This window comes from Myodes glareolus, chromosome 9 (genome assembly GCF_982192425.1).
Source record: "Myodes glareolus chromosome 9, mMyoGla1.1, whole genome shotgun sequence".
In the NCBI taxonomy this organism is placed as follows: Eukaryota; Metazoa; Chordata; class Mammalia; order Rodentia; family Cricetidae; genus Myodes; species Myodes glareolus.
Window position 1 is genome coordinate 42950273 of NC_142034.1, and position 23236 is coordinate 42973508.

General features: G+C 40.5%; 1 protein-coding gene across 11 annotated transcripts in view; it reads right to left on the bottom strand.

Annotated features, from left to right (window-relative positions):
• Positions 1–581: 581 nt before the first annotated feature.
• The window catches only part of Rhot1 (ras homolog family member T1), an 82962-nt gene continuing 60307 nt past the window's right edge, over positions 582–23236 (bottom strand). For 4 of the 11 annotated variants that reach the window (XM_085695500.2, XM_085695503.2, XM_085695504.2 and 1 more), the window contains one exon: positions 10764–11830. In XM_085695500.2, the coding sequence (XP_085551626.1) occupies positions 11713–11830 (118 nt within the window). In that variant the 3' untranslated portion in view covers positions 10764–11712. Of the gene's footprint in view, positions 1274–10763; positions 11831–13199; positions 13344–23236 lie in introns of those variants that run through there. The other 7 variants (XM_085695495.2, XM_085695496.2, XM_085695498.2 and 4 more) reach the window with 3 other exon arrangements.

A 23236-nucleotide genomic window follows, 5' to 3' on the forward strand; every position in this document is an offset into this window, starting at 1 on the left:
TCTAGAAGTAGTAACCAAAACAGACAAAATCGTGGCCTTAGGGAGTTTATAGTGTCTGGAGATGAAAAAGTAACAAAAGTGATTTATTATATAGAAGAGTATAGGTGGGTGTGGTGGTGCACTCCTGTAATCCCAGCACTCAGGAGACAGAGGCAGGCAGATCTCTGTGAGTTCAAGGCCAGCCTGGTCTACAGACCAAGTTCTAGGACAGCCAAGGCTACACAGAGAAACCTGGTCTCAAAAAAAAAAAAAAAAAAAAAAAAAAAAAAGAAAGAAAGAAAAAAAGAAAAAAAAGAATCTAAAATCATGTGACACTATGTGTGGATGTGCATGTGACCCTAAGAATTGACTTTGCTCAGGATACAAGACAAGACTGCATTCTGTATCAAAAAGAGCGGGGAGGTGGCATGGGGGGAGAGAGAGATTATTAGTTAAGATCACTTACTGCTCTTGCAGAAGACCCGAGCTCAATTCCCAGTGTTCATGTTAGGCAATTCACAACTGCCTGTGACTCCATTCAGCTCCAGGGGGTTCAATGTCCCTGGCCTTGGCAGAGGCTCGTACACACATATAAAACCATAAATCTTTAAAAAAGACTTTAGTGTTTAAATTGGTGATAAGCACTATGTACAAAAATGAAGTATTCAAGATAGGAAGTGCTTGTATAATGGAGGAGTAGATTTTAAGCATGCAGACTGAAAAGACCTTATTTAAGATGACACCTGAATACACCCTGAAGGAGGTGAAACATGCTACGTGGATAAATGGGAGATGAGCATGTCAGTCAGACTGGCAACCAAGTACAGAGGCCTTGGAGTAGACATTAAGCATGTACGGTTTATGAGTCAGGTGAAGTTGTGCTGAGAGGCCTTATTGGCTACATTAAAAAAAGGCTAAAAACCATGCCTTTAATCCCAGCACTCAGGGAGGCAGAGGTAGGCGGATCTCTGTGAGTTCAAGGCCAGCCTGGTCTTCAGAGCAAGTTCCAGGGCAGGCTCCAAAGTCACACAGAGAAACCCTATTCTGAAAAAACAAAAAACAAAAAAACCAAACCAAAACAAAAAAAAAGCCATGTCTTTTTATCTAAGGTGAGAAGCCACTGGAAAGATCAGGGTCTGTACTTTATCATTCTGTTGTTGCATGCTTGAGATAGAGAATCATTATGTAGCCCAAGCTGGCCTCAAGAGTGCATGGCTGTACTGCAGATGCTGCAGGCAAGAGACACCAGTGCAGTCCTCTCATGTCGAATCTCGGAAGGAACACTCCTGTTGCCCTGTGGAGAGAAGTCTGAAGTTTGACAAAAGTGGGAACAAGAGGTTTAGAGACAACAAAATCCCAACTGGATTTTAGACATATACAATACAATATTTAAAACAGAAAGACACTGGAAAGCATATGGGGGGAAAACGCCAGCCAGCTTGCTGACAGTACTATGTGAAATATGAACTCTGTAAAATAAAACAGGAAACATAAATAAACCAAGAGCATCACTGAGCACTACAACACCAAGCAGCTGTGCACAAGCTGTGCACATCTATCCTGTGGGGAGGGGAGCTGGAGAGATGGCTAGGTAATTAAGAGTACCTACTGCTCTAGCAGAGGACCTGAGTTTGGTTCCTCAAACATGCTCCGGGAGACCCAGTGTCCTCTTTTGGACTCTCTGTGTTCTGAACATACTCACACACATATGAATAATTTAAGACAAATTATTGGGGGCTGGAGAGATGGCTCAGCAGTTAGAACACTGAGATCCTCTGCTCTTCCAGATGATGATACCGGTTCAATTCCCAGCACCCACATGGTGACTCAGAACGCCTGTTAACTCTAGTTTGAGGGGATCTGATGCCCTCTTCTGACCTCCTTGATAACCGCACACAAATGTCACATATAGGTAAAACAGTCATACACATAAAAGTAAATTAAAAACAAAAAACTAAGAAACGCAGGGCCAGTGAGCAATCTCATCTTATAGTAGCACCACCAAGTCTGATGATGACCTAAGTTAAATACCTACAAGTCACATGGTAGAAAAGAAAACTGATTCCTACAAATTAACCTCTGACCTCCACATGCATGTTATGGCATGCATATACTTCCCTGCCTCACAAATAAATGTGCAAAAAAATTATATTTCAGACACAAGGAATTCAGTGAAAACTGACTGCAGATTTATTGTAATAACAGTGAAGATGCTGAGAGTAGTGGCGTACACCTTTAATCCTAGAGGCAGGTGGATCTCTGTGAGTTTGAAGCCAGCCGTAACTACACAATAAGACCCTGTCTTGAAAAACAAAACTAATGGGTGTTGGTGGTTCATGCCTTTTATCCCAGCACTAGGGAGGCAGAGGCAGGCAGGCAGATATCTGAGTTCAAAGCCAGCTGGGTCTACAGAGCAAGCTCTGGGACAGCCAGAGTTATACACAGAAACTGTGTTGATAAACAAAACAACAACAACAACAACAAAAAACAAAAACACACACACACAAAAGAAACAAAACAAAGCCAAAAATCAAAGAACAACAAACAATGGAGCCCAGAAAAATCAACATCTTTAAAAGTTGAAAGAAAAAAAAATGTGCCCTGGAATTCCTCACTTAGTGAAGACTAAATTTCAGAAATGGAGCTGAGCGGGGCTACATAGAAACGGAGCTGAGCAGGGCTATACAGAAATGGAGCTGAGCAGGGTTATATAGCACTACATTTTTAAAGACCTGTCTCGAGAGGGTGTGTGTGACTGAAAAGATGGCTTAGTGGTTAAGAGCACTTGTGACTCTCACAGAGGACCTGGGTTCAGTTCCCAGCACGCACACAGTGGCTCACAACCATCCTTAACTCTAGTCCTTGGACACCAGGAATATACACGATATACAAAAATACAAGCAGACAAAACACAGAACACATTAAAAAAAAAAAAACCCTAAGTCACTGGGTCATCCTTAGGAACTCGACACCATTCCCCTCCCTTATTTCAACTCAGGAACAGGGATCATATCAAATGTTCACAATCCAAAACCTCTACTCTCTTTTTCTTTCTTCAAGACAGGGTTTCTCTGTGTTCCCCTGGCTGTCTTAGAACTTGCTCTGTAGATCAGAGTGGCCTCAGACTCAGAAATCTGCCTGCCTCTGCCTCCCAAGTGCTGGGATTAAAGCGCCACTAGGCTGGGTCAGAACCTTTACTCTTTTTCTTTCTTTCTTTCTTTTCTTTTTTCGGATTTTTGAGACAGGGTTTCTCTGTATAACAGCCCTAGCTGTCCTGGAACTAGCTCTTGTAGACCAGGCTGGCCTTGAACTCAGAGATCTGCCTGCCTCTGCCTCCCGGGTGCTGGGATTAAAGATGTGCTCCACCACTGCCCAGCTAATAAATAAATCTTTATTTATTTTCATTTATTTGTTTATTATGTATACAGTATTCTGTCTGCAGGCCAGAAGAAGACACCAGGCTTCATTACAGATGGTTGCAAGCCACCATGTGGTTGCTGGGAATTGAACTCAGGAGCTTTGGAAGAGCAGGCAATGCTCTTAACCGCTGAGCCATCTCTCCAGCCCTAAATAAATCTTTAAATAAATAAATAAAAAGGCCAGGTGGTGGCGGCGCACACCTTCAATCCCAACACTTGGGAGCTAGAGACAGGCAGCCCTTTGTGTGAACAGGCTCCAGAGTTACAGAGAAACCCTGTGTGTGTGTGGGGGGGGGCGTCTCATCCCCTCCACCATTCAATTTCACTACAGAAGACCCTTCGCCAGCCATAAAGTAGGCCATCAATAAGAAGTATGATGCTATCATATTTCATTTTCCCTCTCCACCTCTCTAACAGTGATCAGCACACACATCTGAACTTGCACAAACCTGTTTCTCTGCTGCTAACCAGTGTGGCATGTGTGGGTCTTTGAGCCGAGCCTGTGTTGGCCTGTATCATCTGTATCATGTGTACCTTATTTCCTTGTGCATGTCCACCAGGAGTTCTTGGAATCAGGATCAGAGATGTGTAACACTGAATATTTGAAATCTCTTTACTCTGTTTCAGTTAGCTAAGAAACCAGTCTGACTCTCTGGGATTTTCTGTTTCTGGTTTGAGCAGGCCTTACTGCAGCATGAGATAGACTCTTACTCTGTACTCTTGAGAAGATTTGGGGCAGGGGGAGCAGCTCGTCTTTTCCCTGGAGTAGGAGGGCAGCTGAGAGCATTCAGATATTTTGAGATGAAGCTGTTACCATGGGAATGTTTCCCTATCCTTTCCCTTAATGACGGGTAGAAACAATGAACAGTACAGCTCTCAGAATTCTAGAAATGGGGAGAATAAGAAAAGGAAAATGAAAGCTGAAGAACAAATCCCTGAAAAAGGATTGCGTGGTTCATTCAAAACGGCACTGGCTCCGTTCTAGGAGAATGTAAGGCACTCACAGGCCAGCAATTCCCCTAAGGTCAAGTTTTCCACGAGGCTATCATTTGTCGGGTCCTGAATGGGTGAGTAGAGACTCACTTTATTAAAGAGTAGAGTTGGTCTTCCTTTGCAGAGGGCTAAGGTGGGGAATGGGGACAGAAACCGGGAAACAATAAATTCAGATGCTTCTAAATCCTCTCCATCTTGCCCAGGACCTCGGACTGCCCCAGGCAAGGCTGGTGCACATGCTTGTCTTACGAATCAGAAGTCAGAGCATCCTAAGTTGTATCTTCCAACAAAGGCTTTCAACTAAGAGCCTGTCCCCTCCACCCACTGCTTGACGCACTGCAGAGGTCCTCCCTGGAAACTGTTAGCTGAACTCCTATTTCTCTAGGACACAGGACTTCAAATATCTATCTGCAAAATTAATGATCTTTAATTTTACCTGTCTGCCATAATCCCATACCCTCTTTCTTTCTTTTCACATTCTTTGTTTTTTTGAGATAGGGTTTTATTATGTAGCCCTGGTTGGTCTGGCATATGTAGATCAAGGAAGGCTTTGAATTCATAGGGATGTACCTGCCTCTGAAGGGGTCTCCTTATATTTATATATAATATATATATAAACATATATATAAACATGTTTCGAGGCAGGGTCTTATCATGTAGCTCTGACTGGCTAGCCTGCAACCTGTATAAGCCAGTTATCTCTTACTTCTTTCTCCATGATTGCTAGCTACACAGAGCTTCTCACTGGGGGACATAGTCAGTCTCCCTTTTCAAAAGTGAATCCTAAATGTGGCTGAACTCTGATGGCAATGCAAGGTGATCTATACCTGGCTGGCAATACTCTGGTGTATTTCAGTTGCCGCGTATAGCTAACAGCTGAGCACTGTTCCCATGCTGTCTGAAATGAACAACTATCCTGTTCCAAGCACATTATTACACAATGTACTTTCCAAATTCAGCTGCTGCTTTGACAGATTTTACAGAAGTATGAATTTCAATTCTTACACAAGCCAAGTTGGGGGCAGTTCTTTCAGTGAGATAGGAACTGACCTCTCACCCCAGCAAGAGACACACAGGCACTTGAACTTCCCAACTCGGTGAGACAGACAACTTTTTGCTTTGATTTTTTTTTTCAGACCAGGCTGGCCTCTGCCTCCCAAGTGATGGGATAAAGGTTTGCATCACCACCTCCCAGCTGACATACAACTCTTTAAGTGTGAATTATTTCAGTTCTAAGCTGAACACCACCTTCTGCAGAACTTTCTGGTAACTCAACTGCAGAAAAATCTCTGGTGATTGAGCTTAGCCATCACTACCTGCGGTACTGACTATGAGCTCTCCCCAAGGGAGTGGGAGACCAAGACAAGCGCCACCAGGCACCACCACGCCAGATTATTTCATACACACCCGGCACTCAGTTCAGAACCTACATAAAGGAGGCTCTGAATACAAAGACACGTCCTCCACCTCCAATCTTTGTTTCCACACAAACACAACCAGTGTTTTTATATTCTAAGTATTGTGCATTCCAATTCCATAGTGATGTAATGACTTAACAACAACTGCTCAATTAAATCAGTTTCTGTACATCTAAGAATAAACTCTAGATTTTTAATGGTCAAGTAAACCCAAGGGAGTCAAGTGTGGTGGTTCATAACTTTAATCCCAGCACTTGGGAGGCAGAAGCAGGTGGATCTCTGTGAATCGGAGGCCAGCCTGACCTAATAGTAAGTTTCAGAATAGCCAGGGCTATATAATGAGACATTGTTTAAAAAACAGAAACAAAAACCCCAAAACAAACTGGGTAGTGGTATCGCATGCCTTTAATCCCAGTATTTGGCAGAGGCAGGTGGATCCCTGAGTTTGATGCCAGCCTGGTATACAAAGGTAGTTCTAGGACAGCTAGGACTATTACACAGAAAAACCCTGTCTCGAAAAGCCAAAAACCAAACCAAAACAAAGACTAAGCAAGGGGCTGGGGAGATGGCTCAGTGGTTAAATGCATTCCCCTGTAAACATGAGGACTATGGTTCAGATCCCAGAACTTATGTAAACGCCCATTTGGTCAGGAGGTCTGCATGTAATTCAAGTACTTAGAAAGTAGAGATGGGATCCTCTGGAAAAGCTGGCTAGCTAGACTAGCAAAATTTGCCTGTTCTGGGTTCAAATGAGACACCCTGCTTCAGTAATAAAGTGAAAAGCAATTAAGCAAGACACATGAAGTCACCCTTAGGGTTTCTGATACATGCACACACATTAATATACTCAGATGTACTCACACATGAGAAAAAAACAAAACCAAAAAACTGATCATCAAAGAAAAATCCAGAAAGGCTCTTCTGTGGCATGTAAAGGTTGTATGAAATTCTAATTTCAGTATACCTAAAGTCTTACTGGAATGCAGTCACATCTATTTGCTTACCTTGTGTCTACAGGGATCTTCATTCTACACGGGGTTCTGTAGTGGAAGTCTGATGCTTATTGTGTGTACCTTTTACAGAAAGAGTTTGCAACCTGTAAGTTAAACTACTACAGGCACATTAATATCACTCTGGTAACAAGCTCTAGATTATTCAATTATAAAACACAAATAAACTAGGAAATAAAATAGGAAAATGGTCAAAGAGAAAGTTTGTTCTTGCAGAATTTGGATTTTTCAATGTATAAAGATAATTCGGACAGTGCTGCTTTGTTTATACACAGCTGACATTCACCTTTCAAACCCAGGGAACAACCTTAGCGTTGGAGCATTACAACTGTATGCTAAAGAAAAGGAAAAAAAAAAAACCAAACAAACAAAAAACCTACAGTGCAAATGTTTCCCTAGAAAGCATGGCCAAGAAGCAGAGTGGCTCTGTGAGGTCAGGCCGTAGTCCTAATAGCGGCAAAATCTCTACATCCAGTACAGTGGCTAAACTTTATGAGGCCTGAAACTGAGATAAGCAGACTGGGGAGTCTGAGTGTGTCATAGGGGAAGGGGACTGGTTTCTGAAATTTGGATACACTAGAACAATCTCAGATATACCAATGTGATATCCACAATAGATGAGACGTTCAGATCTAAGGGACAAACAGGTTAACAGACATTTATTTGTTCTTGCCTAGAGGGTGTTTTAACTGAGTTAATAACACAAGAAAGAAGCTGGGTAGTGATAGTGCATGCCTTTAGTCCCGGCACTTGGGAGGTAGAGGCAGGCAGATCTCTATGAGTTTAAGGTCAGCCTGGTCTACAGATCAAGTTCCAAGAAAGCCAAGGCTACACAGAAAAACCCTATCTCAACATCACTCCCCTCAAATTAAAATGTTATGAATAAACATGCTAATAAGACTAGGCTATCTATTGGTCTGTCTGTCTGTACTGGAGACTAAGCTCAGGGACTTACAAATGCTAAGCACATGCTCTACCACTGAGCTGTACATGCACTGACACATATTTCTAAGATCTGCATAATCACCTCTGTGAGTTCTCTCTTTGCAGATTTGGTCAAACCTGTATTAAAAATATTTTTTCAAAAAGTAGCAAGGGGGCTGGCGAGATGGCTCAGAGGTTAAGAGCGCTGACTGTTCTTCCAAAGGTCCTGAGTTCAATTCCCAGCAACCACATGGTGGCTCACAGTCTTCTGTAATGAGATCTGGTGCCCTCTTCTGGCCAGCAAGCATACAGACAGAACATTGAATACATAATAAATAAATAAATCTTTTAAAAAAAGTAGCAAAAAAATTGTAACTTGAATTTGTAAGCTTTCAAGTATGACAGTGAGCCCATGAAGATGGAGTAATGTGTAGGTATATCATGATGTAGCCTCCAGTCCTTCACAGACCTGTACTGGCCAACATCTTATCCATGTGCTCTCTAGTTGAGTTAGTATGGCTGCATTTGTTCCAGAACAGACGTTTTTTCCTTATCATCACTCCCTAAGCAATGTTTTATATATATATATTATTTGTACCATTTACACACACACACACATATACTCTCGGGCATCTGAGGGCTGGTATTTATGAAGGTCTTGGAAGCAACTCTCCAAATATACAAACAGCTGGGTGGTGGTGATGCACACCTTTAATCCCAGCACTCAGGGGGCAGAGGCAGGTGGATCTCCGAGTTTGAGGTCAGTCTAGTCTATAGAGTGAGTTCCAGGACAGCCAGGGATACACTGAGAAACTTGTTAGTGTTATTCCACCATCTTTCTGCAGGTCAGGATGGTTATCCTTTCATTCAGGATTGGCTCATCAGTCTACTCTCCTGTGATGCCTTCCACGTGGCTGATGTGCAAATATGCACAGAACAAGATGTCCACTGTTCTCTACTTTCATTTTGTAGTTTACTTCAGATGGTTATGTGCTCCTCAAATGTCTACCATCACAGCCCACACTTACTCTGGTATTTATTACTACAAACAATATGGGAGCTTTTTTGGTCAAGTGTACATAAGAATGATATCACAGCACAAAGCTAAGACCCCCGAGGCATGAAGGGAGAGTATGTTATGGTGAGTAAATCATAGAACAACAAGCCTTCAAGTCTTCAGAGTGACAGTTCTTTTTAAAATATCCTATTACTCATTAAAACCTTTTTTTTTTTTTTTCTTTTTTGAGACACGATTTCTCTGTAGCTTTGGAGCCTGTCCTGGAACTAGCTCTTGTAGAACAGGCTGGCCTTGAACTCACAGAGATCCGCTGGCCTCTGCCTCCCAAGTGCTGGGATTAAAGGCGTGTGCCACCACCACCTGGCTCAAAACTGGGAAACACATGGAGTGTTTAACTTATAAGATAGAAAAGGCAGTCGGGCCCCAAAGCTACAGAGAAACCCTGTCTCAAAAAACCAATAAATAAAATAAAAAATAAAACATTTTAACAAGTGGTCTCAGAATTGCTCATTTACAAGACAATGCAATTGGTATTCGGTGAAAGGTTTTCTTTTAATCCTTTAGTCCCTAATTCCTTCATTGTTTTTTAGTATTCTTACAGTTTGCATTTTTGGAGCAAACCCTCCAAGTCAGAAGAAGCCTCTTACTGTGTTTTCCCACATTAACTAGTTCCTAAAATGGATGTAAAACAAAGGAACATACCTACACGCCTGCTTACCACAGCACCTCAGGTGACAGACAGAAGAGGGTAACCAGGCTGTACAATGTGGGTCACCCACCAACAAAGGCAATTGGGGCATCTCTCCTCTCTTGACATTTAGTGAATCAAGCACAAAATGACAAGATTAGCCAGGCATGGTGGCACATTCTGTTAGCCTTTAATACTGGCACTTAGGTAGATCTACGGCAACCCTGGTCAATAAAGGGAGTTCCAGGACACCCAAAGTATTTAGATAAGACCTTGCCACAACAACAACAAACAAACAAAAAAAACACAAACAAAACCCTCAAAAATAAATAAATAAATAAATAAATAATAAGAGAAAAAAAGTTTAAATATATAAACCCAGCACTTTCACACACATACCCCAATCCACCTGGAGACAGGGTTTCTCTATGAAGTGACAACTGTTGTGGCCTCAAACTCAGAGATTCACCTGCCTCTGGCTCCTGAGCGCTGGGTCTAAAGGTGTGTACCACCATGCATGGCCACTTTCCATCTCTTGACAAATTGCTTTCTTTTCTGTTTCTCACAAACAAAGCAACATTTAAGGGATATTATTTTAGTCAAAACAAAAAGAAATGTGGAAGGAAGGACATAGTTGTCTTTGAAAAGTGTGCAACTGAGATCAATTTATTTGGCATGTAGGAAATTAATCAAAATTAAGGGCCTGAGAGATAGCTCAGCAGGCAGTTTCCTGCTCACCAAGCCCATTGCCAAGACCCAAACTGTACCTGAGGTCTGACTCCTCTGATTTGTTGTCTTCTGACCACATACATGCTACGGCACACATGGGCCCATACACACACATACACAAATAAATACAGTATAATAAAAATTTAAAATAACAAATCTGAGGTGTCGCCATGTTTAATTTTCTTTTTCTTTAAATTTAGAGTGAAAATGGGAAGAGGAAGGAGAGACAGGGAATAAGCAAAAGAACAAGTTTATAATGGGCTAAGCTGTGATTAGTTGCTCAGGAAGTGTGACCATGTGAGACAATGTCCTCAGGACAGCAGAGGGAAGAGCCATCATATTAAAGGTGAGGTCCAACCCTAAGCCAACAGCAGCCACAGCAGTCAGCGCAGGCAGAGGTATGCTGGCCTCTGAGGACACATCTCTAGACTTTAGACAGATCTTAGACACATAGAGCCTATTTGGCTTCCCTCCTCCTGAGGATGGTGCTTTTGTATAAAAAATAATTTCTAAACTAAGAAAGGAAGAAACCAGAAGAGCTGACTCCCATCTGGACAGAAATACTTTATAAGACAAAACCCCACATTACATTACACAGCAATTATTTATTTAAATACCTAAAAAGGTCAATGATGGAAAAAATAGGTTTATTGTGAGAGTTTATATTCATTAGATTTATTTTACCATTAAAAAAGTGCTGCCTCTAGATTATCCTGGCCAGATATAGAACACTTCGTGACACATGCAGCTATGGCAGAAACTACAACAGACACGGCCATTATAGAACAGTTTCACTTCAGATGAAATTCAGCAGTGGTCAGGGTGGCCTGTTCAAACTAAAAACATTGATAATATACAAATTGTTTCCCGTTTGATTGAAAGGGCTATAAAATCCCACACACTGACAAGAAGCAATGTGGTCACACAGTCACCACCTTTGCTAGCTGCTTCTGCCTCAGCTCCTCAGTCACACTCTCAGCTATACAATTTTCTAGATTTCACAATGGCTTCGATTCTGGCCTAGCATAAGTGACAGAAACAAGTGGTTTTGGAAAGCTAACCTTGACTCCTGTGTGATCTTAAGAACAGGGAGAAATGGCTGTAGAAGCCAAAGGATCATTCTGAGTCAACGTGAAATAAATATGGTGACGTGATCTCTGGTGACTGAAACCTAGCAGAGTGAGCCAAGTGAACACTATGACACTAATGTAGAAATGTCTGCAAACACCATTTCTAGGACTCAGTGTGGGAGATCATATCTTGCCTGAATATATACATTATATACAAAATATTCCCTTTTGGCCTCTGAAATTCAGCCACTTACTTAGATTTGGCTACTAAGGTGTTTTCTTCCACATGCCAGCCAATACTGCAGTCATCACTATCAGTAAAATACTCTTATGCATGAATTACAAATATTAATAAAGTAACTCTGCATGTATAAATATCTCAATATTTCTAGCAGAATTTAAAGCATTCAGAATATACATAAAAGTATTTGCTTTTGGTAGGCCGATTATTATTATTTTTTTAATCATCGCTGTTTCAATAATGCCTTGTACATAGCAAAGCCCAAAACTGCAAAAACAGTAGCACCAAAACTCGCTCGAAGCCAGAACGTGGAGCTCTTGAGGTCAGCTTGTGTCACGTGCCTGCAGTCAGAAAATAGAATTTATATTTAAAACATTATTAGTAGGGAAATTTTACAGCAATCATCTAACCTAACCCTCTAGCTGGGTAAAATATTAGCATATTTGTCAGGCTAATTACATATAGTAATGCTTACCCAAAACATTCATATATATGGCTATACTACAACATAGACATCAGTAAAAACAAATGTCTCTACAATTAGCTACTACTTGGAAGTTGACACTTAAAATTTTATACACTTTTGTGACATGGGAAATAAAGTTAGATAAATCAGCTGAATACATTTTAATGTCACCACAGTCCTTCAAAAGGAGAATTAGGCTGGAGTCTTACAATTCTTACGGTCATATTCATGAAATGCAAGCAAGACAAAAACTTCTATTCTCAGGAATCAAAAACTATCTTGTAAGCAGTTAATTGACAAGTGACAATAATACTGTCTCAAGAGCAATTCTTAATATGTGAAAAACTTGAGACTTAGAAATCCACCCCCTCTAAAAAATTTCCCCCAAAGAAGAAGGAAGACTGATTAATGCTTAGCTTGGTTAATGCTAATTGAAGAGAAAAAAACTAAAACTAAACCCAACAAACCTTGATGTTAGTTAGACAGGCAGTGATCATGACACCAAATAAATGGCATGATGGAATATGATTCATCAAAAGGTAATGACACAAAGAAGCTATATTATATACAACGAGAACAGGGACAGTCTAATACCACAAACTGAGTTTGTGGGCATGCTCAGTTAATAATACTGCTCAGTACCCTCAGGTGTCTCAAGTATGACAGCTTACCATGACAAGGATAAAGCTTAAATGGTTGGAACATTTTATTTAAGTGCCAATGAAGAAAATTAGGCTGGGTTCTTAGGTAAGTGCACACAATTGAGGTGAAGTAAAAACTTCCAGAAAGAGCTTAGTCAGACAGTCTTGGTTACTTTACAATTAGGCAGATCTGAAGCAAAAGTTGGATACTAAAAGACCAAAGGAGTTAAGAGTCGAGAGGTCAACTTTGTGCACAGCAACTTTGCCGTGGTCATAGTTACATAATGTTGGATTAGTTTTCACAAAATGCAATCTGTTCTTCTCTAGAAACCACTGCAACACAAGCCAGTGCCCCATGCATCTCAGTAGAGCCAAACAACACATGCACTCCACATCACATCCTCACCACAAGTCTCTTCTCAGTTATGTTGGACAAAGCAAAGTGATAGCACAGGTTTATTCTACATTGCAAGCTAGTTTTTCCAACAGGCAATGTTTTTTTGTTTCCTTAAAAGGTTAGGGAAGAGAATATTTAGATCTCAGTTTTTTTTCTAGCTGGAAAGATTCTAACGAGGCCAACCCACTGATGGTGGGAAATGTTACCTGTCATCAAGAAAAAGCTGGCCATGTGATGACTCCATGAAGATGGAATCTTCTATAGAGCTGACGGCGTGCACCTGGTGAGTGATACTGCCTTCGTCGTCTGCTAACAGCATGGCACCCCATTCAGCTACCCGGGCTTTTAACCTTTCATACACATGCACACAGTTGGCAGTTCACAGCAGGGCTCACGAAAGAACGGGACTTAAAATAACATTTCTCAAATAAACATCCTACATATATTTTGGGTTCCTTTTCTATAAGATTGAATCTTATGCTTTCTATATTTAAAATATATGCATCACATAGAAAATTACTGAGTTAAAAACTATATTAAAACATTCATACACTGAACAAGGAAACCTGAAGTTGCTACATGGATCCCCTACATATCCCTAGGAGGCTGGGCTTAGCAAACAAGACACTGAGAAAACCTTTCAAACCTCTATCATAAGCATTGCCTGACAACATATGACAACCACAGAAGCCACTCAACTAACAATCACGAGTCATGAAGCTTTTATAAGCTTAAAATTTCAGAATGTTGGGGCTGGAGAGATGGCTCGGAGGTAAAGAGCACTGACTGCTCTTCCAGAGGTCCTGGGTTCGATCCCCAGCAACCACATGGTGGCTCACAGCCATCTACTATGAGATCTAGTGCCCTTTTCTGGTGTTTAGGCAAAACATGCAGCCAGAATACTGCATACATAATAAATAAATAATGATTTTAAAAAAATTTCAGAATGTTGAAAAGCAAAAGTATTATATATGGAAAAAATGACCCCAACATTCCAAACTATTAGCTCATCAAGGATTCATATAGAAATAAACAGAGGTTGCATTTTGCATTTCCAGTAGGGAAAGAGATGACTTAAAGCAGTGATTCTCAACCTGTGGGTCTATACCCCTTGTGGGGATGGGTGTCTACGACCCTTTCACAGGGCTCGCCTGAGACCATCACAAAACAGATATTTACATTATGATTCATAACAGCAGCAAAATTACAGTTATGAAGTAGCAACAAAAATTATCTTATGGTTGGGGGTCACCATATGAAGAACTGTATCAAAGGGTCGCAACACTAGGAAGGTTGAGAACCGTTGCCCTGAAGGATCAGCACCAGGTGAAAGTGTATTACAGCTTTAGTTTTAATTTTGAGTTTTTATTTTGTGGGGAATAACCTAGGGCCTGGCACAATCCATCACTGAGCTACATCCCCAACTCTACTTATTTCCAGGCAGGGATTTGTGATGTTGATTAGGCTGGCCCTGAGCTTCTGATCCTGCCACCTCTGCCTCCCAGGGCTAGATTTACAGGCAGGAGTCACTATGTCCAGACAGCTTGCTTTTGCTTTTTAATTTTCTCCTTTGTTCTTCAACATATAGGTACAGAGAGAGAAAGTATTAGTATTAAAGTTAGCCATAGTCACACTAGTTCTGTCAGAATTACTTCTCATGAGTAGCCCTGAAATGAATGTGAGTTTCACAAAGCTCTGCTTGTTGCTGTCATTTTCAAATTTTATTACTTATAGGGAGTAGGGAAATGGGGCAGGGTAATGCCTCGGCATACACATGAAGGTCAGAGGCAAGTATGAGTTAGTCTTCTCTTCCGTTAGGTAAGTCCCAGGGATTGAACTCAGGCTGCCATGCTTAGTGGAGAATGCCTTTATCCACTAGGCCATCGTGCTGGCCTCCATCTCTATCTGAAATAAGGTCTAACTCAGCCCCAGTTTCCTGAGTTCTGGGAGTTTTAAGTGTGCGTCACCATAGTCCGCTTCCTTTTTGTTTTGTTTGTTGTATTTTTAAACAGCTTACTAGATTGTCTTAGTTTTTTTGGGACTGCATTTCTCTGTGTAGCCCTGGAACTCATTTTGTAGACCTGGCAAACCTCGAACTCAAGAGATATGCCTGCCTCTGTCTCTGCCTCCCAAGTGCTGGGATTAAAGGTGTGCACTACCACAGCCTGGCTAAATTTATTAGATTTTTTAAAATGTGTTTTGCTTGTATGTATGCATGTATGCGCACTACGTGCATGCTTATTGCCCTTAGAGGTCAGAAGGAGGGTATCAGTATACAGAATACCCTGGAAGTGGAGTGAACCAGCATGTGGGTACTGGAAATCAAACCTGGATCCTATGCAAGACCCACAGAGCTTTTAACCACTGAGTCGGCTCTCCAGCCCATTTGCTATACTTTCAGCATTATTTAATTAGTATTCTCTTGTAACTTCTTAGAAAGGAATTTGAAGTTTTAATTTTCATTCCTTTCATCTTTCCATTTATCCTTTCTAACTATAACTCATAGGAAACAGATGCACTAATATAAGTGGTATTCTAATTTTACAATTCCATTTATGTTATCTCAGGGATGAACTTTTAAAAAAGTACTCTTAGGTTTTTTGAGTTATACTCTACGAAGTAAGGTTTCTGGACCTCCTTGCTTCAGTTCTCCAAGTGTTTCTACCTGGCATTTCCTACATTTATGTCTAATAATAACGCCATTACTGCTATCAGTTTATTCCTCTGATTTCACTGTGTGTGGATGTGAGGCCGGCACGCTAACACTGACCTATAGTCCTGGTCCTGCTAGCACAGGTCTCCTAATGGAGCTAGAAGGCATGAAATATTTAATAGGTTTCTCAGGAGAGATTAAGAAATCAGTGCACAGCACGCAATAGAGATGAACTGGGACAGAAATCACAAGCAAGCTGTTAACTGAGGAGCGTGCCTAATAGTCATACACTTTGGGAAAGCTCTGCCCCAGTGTCAAGTAATGCTTCCCCAAGCAGTAAGAACCCAAGTTTACAGATGATTCAGATACACAGGAAATGCTCCACGATCTCTGTTGACTAGGGATGCTTAAAGAGCAAATCAGGCAAACTTTACCATGCCACGTCCTTTAATATATGAACCAGAAGGAAAATAATCTGAAATCCTAATCAGTAGCAGCTGACTGAGAATCTGTAACACAAGTCCTTGAATTATCTTAAATTTAACTCTAGGGGCTGGAGAGATGGCTCAGCAGGTAAGAACACTGGCTGCTCTTCCAGAGGCTCTGCAGTCAAGTCCCAGCACCCACATGGTGGTTCACAACCATCTGTAACTGCAGTTCCAGAGGATCTGATACCCTCTTCTGGCCTTTTCAGGCACCAAGAATGTATGTGGTGATGTACATACACACATGCAGGGAAAAGTCTCATAAACATAAATGAACCTAAAATAAAAAATCCCACCTATATATTATAGAGATTCAAAGAGCTGACCCTAAAGACATACACAGGGAAGTAGATGATGCATACAAGACACTAAAACAGGGTTTCTTTGTTCGTATTACTTTACTACAGCATAGCATTCTAAAAGCACTTAAGAGTCCTGGTATTTATGATCCTAAGAACAGATCCTTTTCACAATATAATTCTATGAAAAAGCAATTCATTTTGGTCTGACAAATAAAATCCTTTCCTTTAAAAGGGCACCTAAATAAACATTAATTTAAACTTTATAAAGAAAGAAGTTGGGTGATTATCAAAGTAACATAGACAATTAGTAGTAGTCCATTAGTAAATAGCTTAAAATAAACACCATATATAATCAGTTTTAAAATGTATTAAAAATACAATGGGGACAATGTCTATCCAGGTATCTTTAAGTCAGCAAAATAGCGTGAATTATGTACTTTGAAACCAAACATGAATAAATTATTTATATGTCTAATTAATGCAAATAAAGTAAAATGAAAAAATTCTAAAGCAGTCAAAGCACCAAAGAAAATCGCACAAAAATAATGAATTGTAAAATAAACAATTATGATTAAATTGTAACTTAAGAAAAGTGGGAAGATTCCACATAGAAACCATGCTTTGAAAGAGAACAAGAGTATTTAAAAAGGGAGAAAGAGTATGACCAAAATCGACTGTACAAAAAATTTTAAAAGATGACTAAAAATCACCAAGTAGCAGAGGTGACTGAGTGGAAAAGAACACCCAAAGAACAGATCAACTCCACAGCACTCTCCTATATGTTATCTCCTATAACACTATCACATAAAGCAGGAGTGTTCTTAAGTTAGAATAATAGGCAACTGATGTGGGATTCCCCTCTGTATGCTGTGAATACCACTGGTTAATAAAGGACTGTCTTGGGCCAGTGAAGGGCAGAATAGAGGTAGGCGGGGAAAACTAGACTGAATGTTGGGAGGAAGAAGGAGGAATCACGAGACGTCATGGAGATACCAAAGGGGAAAGATGCCAGCTGCCAGCTGGAACCTTGCCACAGTCTCATGGTAAAATATAAAATAATGAAATGGGTTAACTCTAGATGTAAGAGCTAACCAGCAATACACATAAGTGATTGGCCAAGCAGTGATTTAATTAATACAGTTTCTGTGTGGTTATTTTGAGTCTGAGTGGCTGAGAACAAACAAGCAGGCTCCTACAACAGGTAATATATAAGAATTCTGGGTAATTCAAAAAACAATCAAGCTCATTCCTATATACTCAGTTTATCACTTTAAGATCCAAAAAGTATTTAAAAATTAAAATAATCTCAAAAGGTGTTTTCCCCAATTAGCATAATTTGCACTTTTGGAAATGAAAGCATTTCCAAAGATAAAATGATCTGACTACATGTTTGTTTTCTTACTTATAAAAATTATTTATTTATTGGCTGGGTGGTGGCGGCTCATGCCTTTAATCCCAGCACTCAGGAGGCAGAGGGAGGCGGATCTCTGCGACTTCGAGGCCAGCCTGGTCTACAAGAGCTAGTTTCAGGACAGGTCTAAAGCTACAAAGAAACCCTGCCTTGAAAAAACCAAAAAAGAAAAAAAAATTATTTATTATGTATACAGTGTTCTGTCTGCATGTATCCCTCCAGAAGAGGGCACCAGATCTCATTACAGATGGTTATGAGCCACCATGTAGTTGCTGGGAATTGAACTCAGGACCTCTGAAAGAGCAGTCAGTGCTCTTAACCTCTGAGCCATTTGTGTAGCCCAATCTGACATGGTAATCATCCTTCAAATGTATTTTAATTTATACAGTTCTAGTTATTCATAGTTCTAAAGAAAAACACAAAACTATTCAGGTATGAAATATGTGTCTATGCAGCCCTGGAACTATGTAAACCAGGTTTGGCTGGAACTCACAGGGATCCTCCTGTCTCTGCCTCTGGAGTGCTGGTATTAAAAGCCAAGTGTCTGTGAGCCTGCCGCCATGTCCTACCTTCTTTTTTTTTTTAATATTTATTTATTTATTATGTATACAATATTCTATCTGTGTATATGTCTGCAGGCCAGAAGAGGACACCAGACCTCATTACAGATGGTTGTGAGCCACCATGTGGTTGCTGGGAATTGAACTCAGGACCTTCAGTTAAGAGCAGGCAATGCTCTTAACCACTGAGCCATCTCTCCAGCCCTGTCCTACCTTCTTTAAATCACTTAGCGGAAAGTGAAAACACTCTTCAAGGAATGAGACTCAGTGAAAAGTCCTCAGATGACTTTTAATAAAGTAGCTCTCTTTCTTTCCTGCTTATATTAATTACATTAATTAAGATATGTTAAGCATGGAAAACCAATAAGTGACCAACCACCAAACACTGTCAAAACCTGAGAAACAGAGATGTTTCCATTCTCATCCCACCATCCAAACACTTTTTCCTGGGTGAGTAATAAACTACGGGGAGAAGAACAGAGACACTGTCATTCCTTGGGTGGCCTTTTTTTCTGTCATACTTGCTTGTGACACAATCTTGAACTTGTGGCGATATTCTGCCTCAGCTCTATACCATACTCTGGTTTGCCTCCATTTTCAGGAAACTTTACCTTAAAACTAAGACTGCCAAACAACTGCCTGTAAACATTTTTTGTCCTGGTAATTTCAAAAGTTTGTAATGGATATCTGTCAATTACCAGGAAATTTCATGTTAAATTTTATTTGCTTGCTTTTTTTTTTCTTTTTTTGAGACAAGGTCTCAAAACCCTGGCTATCCTGGAACTCACTCTGTAGACTGGCCTCAAGCTTGGAGATCTGCCTGTCTCTGCCTCTCAAGTGCTTGGGAAAGGTGTGTGCTACCACACCTGGCTTAGGTGGTTTTTTTTTGTTTGTTTGTTTGTTTTTTGTTTTTTTTTTTAAGACCTGAGTCTCATTCTAGCCCAGGCTGATTTAGAACTCATTCTGTATGTTAGGCTGGCCTTAAACCCATAGTAATTCTCCTGCCTCAGCCTGCCTAGTATTGAGATTAGAGCTATGGCCCACCATACCAAGCTCTTGTCACATAAAAATGTTATTTTTAAGCTTTTATAGAATAGAAAGCCAACCAACACACGTGCTACATAGTACAGGACTACAGCTGAATAGTTACTGCCTTTATGTTATAGACAGGCCTGTCTCAGCCACCGTCTCTCCTCACACTTCGACATCGCTTACCTAGAACGCTAGATCCTTTGAGAACTGAGTTTTGACCTCAGCTCACCTGTGCTGCTTCTCCACACCCTTCTATAACTCAGAAGAAATTCAGCACAGAACTCCTGGAGTTCACTGCACTTCTATCCAATATATGACAAAGCAGCAACTGAAGTAAGAAAGGAGTTCTCTGAAACATACATTGTTTTCCTCATCTTTCCATCTTGACTACCAGATCACCAGTGAGGAGTGCTGACACCATTATTAAATTACTTCCCATTTTAACACATGTGACAGATAAGGCTGATTTGTTTGAAGATTGCAGTGTAGAGCAAGCACATCAATTTAAAGCATCTCCAGTCTCACCTGGAAACTGAATCAACCTAAGAGGAAATTGTCACCAATGATACAGAAAAGGAATCAGTCTGCTATGATAGCAATTAAGAGATTCTAGAATATATAATGAAATAGGTGGTTTGTAATCAGTAATTACTGCAAGCAAAGGGAGGTTCACCAAGAATAAAATATTAAATATGTCACTTCCTAGTTAATAAATAAAAGAATCCACTGGTAAGTCAGGAGAATGTGATGAAAATTGTACACTGAGTCCAGAAAAACTTTCCCTGAAACTCCCGATAGATAAGAAGATACAGTGTATACTAGGTAGTAATAAGCATTGTGTACTAGGTAATAAACAATTTATAACAGGTAATATTATGCAGCATATACTAGATTATAATACAATATACAATGCATATTGGGAAGAATAAATATTTTATTTTGATATTTGGAGCTAGGTTCTCAGAACGGAGTTCAGTCAGACCTCAAACTTACTGTGTAAACTAGGCTGGTCTTGAACTGGAGATCCTCCTGCCTCAGCCTCCTGACTGAGTACTTGGATTGCAGGTGTGTGTCACCATTGTGGAATATTAATTTAACTAGGCAAAGATGTGTTACATTTGCTTCTGTTACCTTTGTTTTTGGGTTTTTTTTTGTTTTTTGTTTTTCTTTTGAGACAAGATTTCTCTATAGCTTTGGAGACTATCCTGGAACTCGCTTCTCCAAACCAAGTTAGCCTCAAACTCATAGAGATCTGCCTGTCTCTGCTTCTCGAATGCTGGGATTAAAGGCATACGCCACCACAGCCAATCTCTCTGCTGCCTTTGTTAATAATGTAAAGATGTGTTATATTTGTTTGTGCTGAATGTTTAATTATGTAAAGAAGCGTTGCATTTGTTTTACCTTACCTGCCTAAGGCACCTGATGAGGCTGAGGCCGGGCGGTGGTGCCACACGCCTTTAATCCCAGCACTTGGGAGGTAGAGGCAGGCGGATCTCTGTGAGTTCGAGACCAGCCTGGTCTACAAGAGCTAGTTCCAGGGCAAGCTCCAAAACTACAGAGAAACCCTGTCTTAAAAAACAAAAACAAAAACCAAGAAATAAAAAGCTAAATAGTCAACAGTTAGGCAGAGGGAGGATAGGAGGGGCTGGCAGAGAATAAAGAGGAGAAGCAATCTAGAAAGAGAAGGAGAAGAGAATGAGGGAGAAGAGAGGGATGTGCCTGGGGTCAGAAGTCAGGTAGCCAGCAGTCAGTCAGCCATGGAGACAGCAGGAAAGTAAGATATACAAAAAGAAAGGCAAAAAGCTCTGAGGCAAAACGTAGATAAAGAAAAACAGATTATAGGTGTATGCCCCCACATGACTCAAGAATATTTTTTCCAGGGCTGGAGAGATGGCTCAGAGGTTAAGAGCATTGCCTGCTCTTCCAAAGGTCCTGAGTTCAATTCCCAGCAACCACATGGTGGCTCACAACCATCTGTAATGGGGTCTGGTGCCCTCTTCTGGTCTGCAGGCATACACACAACAGAATATTGTATATGTAATAAATAAATAAATATTTAAAAAAATATTTTTTCCATTAGCTGAATTTTACATCTATCACTGACAGAGTTCCCAATGGCTTGTTCATGTCTCTCTTCAATCTCTGAGTAGTCAACATTATTTATCAGTAACTTAAAAACTTAAACACATCTAATCTATGCAATTCGAAAGTAACAAAATGATAGTTATATAATGGGACAAATTATAAAAACAATGTGTGAATGATTGAGCTGGAACAAATGGATTAAAAATAACAGTAAAGAGATGTATGTACCTACATTTACATTTAAAATGTCAACTAAGATATTAAAAGCGCAATTAGAGAGGAAGGGACATTTGCCTCAATAGTATTTCATATGAAGAAAAGGTACAATTTCAACTAGCCCCAAGTTAATTATATACATATATATATACACACACACATACATACATACATACATACATACATACATACATACATATGTCAACAGTGGGATGGGGATAGAAACTTTAGTCACATACTAGTCAGGTGTTGAACATGTGAGGAGCATGGCTGCTCTCAGTTCTGAACCAGACAACACCTGGAGCACTGTTAGCCACTCTTGTTGGCACCTGCTAATTTAAGGGGATTTCAGATGATGACAATCAGGAATGATGAAGTCACTAAAAGCACCTAATTTAAGTGAAAGCTAAAAGAAATGGGGTGTCTGCCTGGAGAAGAGAAAACAAGGGGGAGACATGATAGTCGCCCTCAAGTACCTGAAGGATTGCCATATTGATGAGGGAGAGTGGTTGTATGCTGTTCTAAAGGACAGAACCTAAAGGACCAGGGAGAAAGCTACAGGAAAAACATTTTAGCTAAAAAATTCAAAGCAAGCAGGATGGTGGTGGCAACATTCCTTTAATCCCAGCACTTGGGAGGCAGAGGCAGGTGAATCCCTGTGAATTTGAGGCCAGCCTGGTCTACAGAGTGAGTTCCAGGACAGCTGGGGCTGTTACACAGAGAAATCCTGGGGCGGGGGGACACAAAACGAAACAAAAAACAAAACAAGCAAAAGCAAAGCCTCTCTCTAAAAATGAAAGCCACAGGCAAATAGCTGCCTCTCGGGAAGGCATGCAGGAAAACATTCTCATGGAATTAGCCAGATGCATTCCAGAATCTTCAACTCTTAAGATCCAGAGCTCCTAGGTTTGTTCAGTTTGGACTAGCCTTGGATTTCTGTCAGTCACCATGGTGGACTCTGGTCACTCCTTTACAAGATGCTCTCAAACGACAGAGGCAAGAGCAAGGCAATCCCTTCACAGCAGTGCCTTCAGGGGGCTGCATCCTTATTCTGGAGGTGTTAGTGCTCTAAGCACCGTTGAAACCCTTACAGAACACTGTCAAAACTAGCTTCCATCTCTTGAATATCAGTCAACACTTCACAGGTTCAGCTGCTGTGTCGGTGGTGATCATATATGATGGTTATTTGATCTAGCTAGACTCTAGCGATATAGATGTAGCTAGAGTATTCAAGGAAGGACCAAGTAGCTAGGCCATCTTGACCAGCTGTTTTATCAAGCCTGACTCTTAATGATATTTAGATTACCTCAAAAACCAAAATCATCCTTAGACAGATACAAACTAAATATTATGTAGGCTTTTAGATAAAAAAAAAGACAACAACACTGATTTACAAAAGGGTAGCATGATCAGAATAAGAATAAAGTTCATTACTTTGAGAGAATGAAAGCATCACTCCCCCCTCCCTTCATTTATAAAAGAATACATTGCTCTATAGG